Source organism: Colletotrichum aenigma (assembly GCF_013390185.1).
Source record: "Colletotrichum aenigma strain Cg56 chromosome Unknown KSG_Cg56_contig01, whole genome shotgun sequence".
NCBI lineage: Eukaryota > Fungi > Ascomycota > Sordariomycetes > Glomerellales > Glomerellaceae > Colletotrichum > Colletotrichum aenigma.
The window spans coordinates 3,897,053-3,904,275 of record NW_023500907.1 but is presented as its reverse complement, the minus strand read 5'-3'; the positions used below and the strand labels follow the sequence as shown (position 1 = coordinate 3,904,275).

The 7,223-nt window shown below is 57.3% G+C and overlaps 2 protein-coding genes across 2 annotated transcripts; one reads left to right on the top strand and one right to left on the bottom strand.

Moving 5' to 3' along the window:
• Window positions 1-632: 632 nt before the first annotated feature.
• CGCA056_v001025 (uncharacterized protein) lies at window positions 633-2,168 on the top strand (the record flags this gene model as incomplete). Its single annotated transcript, XM_037316286.1, has 1 exon — window positions 633-2,168. The coding sequence occupies one exon, from the start codon at window positions 633-635 to the stop codon at window positions 2,166-2,168; it is 1,536 nt and encodes a 511-aa protein (XP_037186125.1).
• Window positions 2,169-2,601: 433 nt separating this feature from the next.
• Window positions 2,602-4,320, bottom strand: CGCA056_v001024 (uncharacterized protein; the record flags this gene model as incomplete). The annotated part of the gene is made up of 1 exon (XM_037316285.1): window positions 2,602-4,320. The coding sequence occupies one exon, from the start codon at window positions 4,318-4,320 to the stop codon at window positions 2,602-2,604; it is 1,719 nt and encodes a 572-aa protein (XP_037186124.1).
• Between the last annotated feature and the right edge of the window lie 2,903 nt (window positions 4,321-7,223).

The window sequence follows — 7,223 nt, the reverse complement described above, 5'->3', positions numbered from 1 at the left end:
GGCTCCCATGAAGGGGGGTTGACGGAGAGAGGGCGGCGCCAGGGGTCGGGCTGCGGTAAGGCCAGCGAAGACACGCAGGACCACACTGACACTGAGACTGGGACCGGAGAAGGACAGAAATGCGGGCTACGGAAAATGGAATTGTGTCTTTCTAGAAGGTCAATCTGACCAGCTCCTCGACGCAGGGGCATGCCAGCCAGTAGCTGCCCTCACTTTGCCATTGACTCCCTTCTACCGCGCATCCCACCCCCTCCTCCTGCTTCCCATATCATTTCCATGGGACTTGACGCCCACCACTCGCGTGAGCACTTGGCCCTGCCCAGGTCTCGTCGGGCCTCCTCCTCCCACTGCCCCCTGGTTCCAACAATAATCCAGCATCGCCAACGGCATCTTTCCTCTCTCTGGCTGGGGGTCTCTTCATCGTTGGCCTCACTCAGCCCCTCCCCGCCCCTCCTCCGGCATATGTGCCTCGTCGTGCCTGGTCTATAAGAAGTCGATGGACGTATCACCATGGAGACCCCAACCAGCGCAGTATCCAGGAAGCATATAGGACTCTGCCGCACCTTCTCAGCCTAATGTCTTCTCCCACTGCCGTCCCAGTCTCCAAGTTCAGAGAGCTTTCTCTCACCAGGATGCCTCCCACAACCAGATCGCAGGCTCAACGGCAAGTGCCCCAACAACAAGACGACGAGGACTCATCCGAATATCATGACTCCAGCTCCGAGTCCGAGTCCGAGAGCGGCTCAAGCAGCGACGACGCCATGAGCGAAGACGACGACGATGACAACGGGGAGGGAGACGAGCCCGACGTTGTCACGTCTCCCTCCAAACTATCTTACAGACTCGACAGGCTGTCTCCCGAGGACCGCAAACGCGTCCGCAAGACCTTCAAGAAGCCGCCGCAGCTCTCCCTGAAGCTCTGCCTCCTCCACGACAACCACTACGGGTTCGAGATGACGGAGCTGGTGCACCGCTCCATCCGCATCGGAGGCCCCGGCAGCCGTTGGAACGGTCTTCACTGCTCCTGCAGGGCGACAGACAGCCGGGACGGGCTGCCTTGCAAGCACCTGATCTGGCTCCTGGACCAGGTCGTCAAGCAGACGCTGTACGACCACGACCCGTCGTCTCCGCTGACCATGACGCCCGGCGGCTTCCCAGAGGAAATCGGAGACCCGTACAACGACATATCAGCTTTCCACTCAGACGTGCTCGCCGACGGCCTGCACGTCTTCAACCCCGACTTCGGAACCGGAGACGACTCCGACGACTCGGATGCCTCCGACGAATCCGACGAATCCGATTCCTCGGAAGAAGGCGACACATCGCGCCCTCTCGACCGGCCCATTCCTCATCGCATCCAGGAAGTGCGCGAGATGCTCTCCGCCATCTCCTCCAGCGCCCCAGAGGACTTCCGCCCCGACCTCCTCTCCTCGCCAACCTCCTCCTCCCGGCGCAGCAAAAAGAGCCCCATCAAACGGCGCGACCTCGAGGCCACAGTCTTCCGCATGCTCCTCGCCAACGACGAGTTCTTCCACTACTTCCTCTCCCAGATGCGCTCCACCGACCCCGTCAACGACCCCTTCCGCAAGCTCTCCCAGCGCGTCGACCGCGTCCTGCACGAGCTCGACGCCTTCGCCGCAGGAGACCCCTCCCGCCCCGCCTCCGCAGAAGGGCCCCGCGACGTTGCCTGGGCCGCCCGCCACATCACCGGCGTCGTCGCCCTCATCCGCACCAACATCTTCAACTGCGAGCGGCCCCTCGAGCCGTGGGAGCGATCCAGCGCCGCCCGCGCCCTCGTCCGCATCCTCGCCGGCGTCGTCGAGCGCAACCGCGACTTCGTGCCCCCCGGTCTGAGGACGGCGGCGTCATCCGTCCCGCGGCAGGACCGGAATCTCTTCCTCCGCCTCGTCGGCGACCGCGACGAGGGCTTCGTGCTGAACGTGCTCGACCTGCTCCCCCCAGACGCCGCCGCGCCGTTCCTGCACACTCTCGAGGCCATCCAGGACCAGCTGGGCGTCCACGGCGCCCCCGCGAGCTACGTCGAAAAGTTCCGCTCGCTCATGTCGCGGCTGAGGAGGCGGGCGAGCGTCGGGTCCTCCTCGACGCCTGCCACGGGATCCAAACGGCAGAGTCAGGGCCCGGATCGAGGCAGCAAGAGGGTGAAGTGAGTCGCTGTCTTTTGTACAGGGAGACCTCCTCGTTGTCACCTTATGGAGGGGACCGGCTTTCCTACCATGCTTCACTTCTTCTGGCTGACTGTCTGCGACATTTGCCTCCGTCTTTTTCCACCCTCCCCTTTGATCACAAATCCTCTGTTCGTCATAGTCGACATTTCCTTGATTTTCTGTAGTTGAATATCCCCCCAGGCAGGTTTCTTTGCACACACACCATCTTTCCGTCTAGACTGCCCAGCTGTTGTACATAGAACATTGAGCTCAAGGCCCTATTTGGGTGCTTGTGCGAGAACTGGTGTACATTTATCTTAATCGGAGTTTTGTTCTGTAATTTAACATACCATGACCCATCACTCAAACTCATCTAGCCCCCTCCTCCTATGCATTACATGATTAAGTGTGCGTCCTTCTCATAACAAACCTCTCGTCATAACTCTGCCTGCAGTTTTTCCAGCTGTTCGAGTACGTCGCGCAACGAGGGTCTGTCAAAGTAGTTGTCCTTCCAACCGCCTTCTGCCTTCATCCGCTCCCTCATGGCCAAGAAGTCTTCTGCCCAGGAAATCTCCTTCTTCCACCAGGCTGATGCGGCCTTCTTGATGTCCTTCTGGTCATCGCCGTTCTCCGCATTCGTAAACGCCATTTTGCTCCCCTTTCTGACGATTCTGCTGTTAAGAGTGGCTCGACGTCCGCGGGTGCAATGATCAATGAGAGCCCTCAGTTTAGGCGGTGTCCTGAGGTAATCCGGAAACTCGATATGCGCTTCTCGACGGTAGGATTGCCAAATAGAGGCTTGCTGCGGAGCGCCAGCGCCTTCAAACAAACACCACAGCACTCTTCCAAGCATATACACCTCTGAAGATTCCTGCTCTTGGGGACTCAGTCCCCACCAACAAATATTGTAGCCCCTTTCGGGATTCGTGTACTCTTCTCGATCCTGAAGCGACTCGAAGTCCGGGCACAACCTCTTCAAAAGTTCAACATAGTGGTCTTTGGCATCGTCAGGCATATTCTCGTCGGTGGCCAGGATACGAATGTACTCGATGGCGTTGACTTCTGGTGAGGCGAACTCGCACCATACCCCGCGCTGTTCAAAATCGCACATGATGGCGTCTCTATTTTCAGACAGCACGACGTTGTCCAAGCGAAGGTCTGGGTAGAAGGTGCCAGAGGTTTCCCGATAGTGTACAACACCGGAGGTGATCTGTATGGCCCACTTGAACTGCTCCGCCGGTGTCAATGTGTTGCTTGCCTGCAAAAATGGCACGATGTCCCTCATCGTCCCATGTCGGTGGAACTCTAGCGTAAATCCAAGGACCGCCACCTTACTTCCGAAGGTGCACTGCTTCGTAACAAGATGAACTGGCCGTGACATGATGCTCGGGTGTGGCTTTGCTGACAAGAGTAGTTTCATCTCATGATACAGGTATTTGGTGTAACTGGTTAAGGTCTTGAAGATCCACTCGGTGCCCCGGATTCGAACGAGACATACGCTGTCGTGAATCTGCTCGACCACGTGTACTTCGGATATGTCAACGCACTCGGGCATCTCGACTGAAGGACCCCACATTTCAGAAAGAGCGGCTGATGAAAGTAGCTGGCGTTCTAGATAGTAGGTACGTGCGACTTCGATCTGAATGGCCCTGATATCGAGCGATAGATCCTTGAACACGATCCGAGACCCAAAGGGTACCGAGGTAAAGAGTGACTCGGGTTCGACGAGGCTCTTGGTCCAATACTGCAAAGCGCGGAGGATGTGCTTGGCAACGTTGAGCTGTTGTACCCGCGTCCGGTCTCTTGTATGGAAAGCCACGTCAAGGTCCAGCAGTTGGCGAACCTCTTGTGACTGGGTCGACTGTTCCGGGATGAAGGCATCGATGCGCATCGGTGTGATGGACTTCAGGAACAACGGCAGGACGTAAAACTGAGTCCCGAGGCCCGTACAACCGTCAATCCGCCAGAGAGGGTCGGGGAGGGGATCGAGACTGTCAATTCGGTTCTTCGGATTGAGCTGGGACGCATCCCAGTCCGCCGATAGCGGTTGCCTTGAATCGGCATTGTCATTATGGCTAATTTCGCGTCTCGAGGCGTCAGTGAAGGCGGCCGTGGGATGAATAATGTCGTGTATTATGTCCGACGCCAACTCCATCTTGTGGCGACGACGACGTCAAGTTTCAGAGGCCCAGTGAGACCAGGTCGTCCAATAGCGCAAAGGTTGTATAGTGAAGATGTTTCACGGCATCGAACCACGTTGCTTGTGGCAGTCAACGTCAGAGTTAGCGACAGACAGGTGGCGCGTGGGGGAAGGACGGGTGATCAAGTGACGGATCGCCGAAGGCTGGGTTGTTGGTCGCGTCGAGCGATGCTGTGAGACGTTGGAGGACGAAAGAGAGCGGGGGGACGCTGAAGGTCTCCTCCTGGCTGGCCTTATCCGCGATGGGCGACCAACGGGAACTATGGAAGACGATGGCGGGGCGACCGGGGAGAGGCGCGGAGGTTACGGGTTCGGCTGGGCGTGATCGTGGACGTGGGTATTTTGCATGATTATGCTGGGATCCGATTTGTGTGTTTGTGTGCTGGCCCTGCAGGTAGCTGCAGACAGACGTCGACCGGCCTCTGGGAGGGCGTGAGCTGATTGGTTGGGGCCGAGAGGGCTGACTGCGGGAGCAAGGAAAATGATGTTGGTTCGACCGGAGAGGGAAGTGGACTTGGCTGCCCATGTGCTGGTGCCAGGGTCCAGTTCAGTCGCGAGTCGCGAGATGTTGGATCCAAAGTGGCTGGGGAGGGGGGGAGGTTTCGAAGCCCGAATTTTTGCAGACGTTACCTTAAGGTATTTTAACTTACACACCGAGGCAGTCGGACAAGCGCGGATCAAAAACGGGGTGGTCCTGCAACGGCAGTGCCGTCCACTCAGAGAACCAAGTGGCGACTTCCATTGCCTGTACTGCGTAAGCCGCATCGTCTTGGCAAGAGCCACGGCTTCCCCAGGTAAGGTGACCGACGTCAGATAAGGTGATATGTGAGGTGAGGCAGCTGCTGGCTGGCTGGCCAGGCAAGTCCTGCCGATGAGATGGCTGCTTGCTGTGTCGTGCGTGCCTTCTAAGTTGTGGAAGGCAGGCACATCACATGTTGGAAGAAGGTGCGATTCTGAGAGTAAGCAGCATGTACCTTGAGGAAGGTAGGTAAATGGGCAGGAGATTGCATACGTTCCTTCCCTACCTACCTTCCCTTCTTACCAAAGGAAGGTAGGCAAGTAGGTAGTAGGAAGGAGGCAGTGGAGGCTAGAAAGCCAAGAATGCAGAAGCAAAACAAACCTGGAAGCTCACGGTCGAGGCCAGCTCAACTGAAACTGCTTTCCTTGCCGATGGCAGTCGGAAGCTGCATGGCTCCTGCCTTGTTAGGTTCGTTATCGGCCTCGTCGTTTCTTTTTCCTCTTCACGGACGCCTCACTCCAACAATCTCCAACGGCCACTTCGCTGCCCCTCAATTCAAAAGGGTCCCGCCATCTCCCAGACCCCGTGTCTCAGACAAAGACCTCGTAGGGCAGTGAGAGCGACCAGCCGTTATGCAGTGTAAAGAACCTCGCCTTAGGCGGATGGTTGCTAGCCCGGCTTGTTTCATTCGGGAAGACGGCTGATTGCAAGCTTGGGTCCAGATCGCGCCTGAGCAGAGGGCACAGCAGGCGGTATGCGGGCAATAGCCGCCATAAGCTCAAGTGGGAATCCCGTTGGCCAGAGACCGAATATATTACTTGAATGTGATAGATGATATAAATGCCATCCTCAGTCGCCGACGGCTGACGGCCGCGTAATCGGACCGCTTGGGACTGGCACAGTGGTACCCCCGGCGACAGATGCAAGCCATGCAAGCAGCACATCAGGCCAGTCGACACGGGAACTTGCCACTAAATAAAGTGCAAGCCGTTGACGTGAGTAACCGGACTTCGGACATGTCGTACCGGTCGTTTCGGTGTCGCGAGAGCTGGATGCCTTACTCGCAGTGACAATCCATCTGGCGGACTGTCCAGAAGCGCATCTCAACAGTCCATGTGTCAGCCAAGGCATCGCAGAAGGAACAAATCGCGGGAGTGCCCGCCTCGAGAAGGAATAAACAAGACCTGGAGAGTGCGGCATGTCTTTTCAAGGATCGTCACAAGAGCTGCCCTGTGCTTCGAGACCGCACCAGGTCCGCATGAGCACGGATACAGAGTACATCCCCCTACATTACATACGTGCCTGGGTACGTTCCATGCTGTAAGGTAAGGTCGGGTACGTTCCATTGCCCTGTGTGGTAAGGTACGGGCGGGCAGACAGACACAGCTTCGTACCTAGGTATGATGGCATCGTCAACTAACAAGATAGGTAGTTAAGGTGCTTGGGCAAGGTATGTCGGTAGGTAGGCAAGAAAAAGGCCAAGTTGCTGGAATATCTGACGATGAGGGGAGGAAACAAATACGCAGCAACAGACGGGACGGACCTTACCTTCCATGCCTCTCCACTCCTCCTTCCCTCAACCACCACCTGCACCTGCCTCACCTGAAGTCAGAAGTACCGTGCTTGCCCGTGGTCTGTCTGCCTCGCCTTGCCTTGCTTTAGGTAATGCGCCTGCTTTGTGCCGTCCCGTCCGTTCTGGGTGCCGGGCAGCATCCAATGGAAGGAGGCTCCTGCCGGCACGGAGGAAGGGGCACATGAATGCCATTGGCAGTTGGATAGGACGGGAAGGAAGGCGGTAGGAGACGTCAGAGACATACTGGCCCAGGCCCTGCCATCACCAAGCTTGTCTCGACCAGGCAAGGTGCCAGGAACGTCCAGCTCGAAGTTGCCATGAAAATGACGCTAGAGACGCCCTTCCGTCTGTCCAAGGGCTGGGAAAGTTCGACTCTGCATCCGGAAGCAGCTGCACTTGAGATGCACCCCACGTGATGCTCGAACGCCAGCTGCACCTTCATCGTGCTTTCCGCCCATTCATCCATCCACCCGTCCATCCGTCCATCCCTCGCCAATCCTCCCAAAAAGAAATTCGACTGCTGGGGTTTGCTTTTGTGCCAACCCA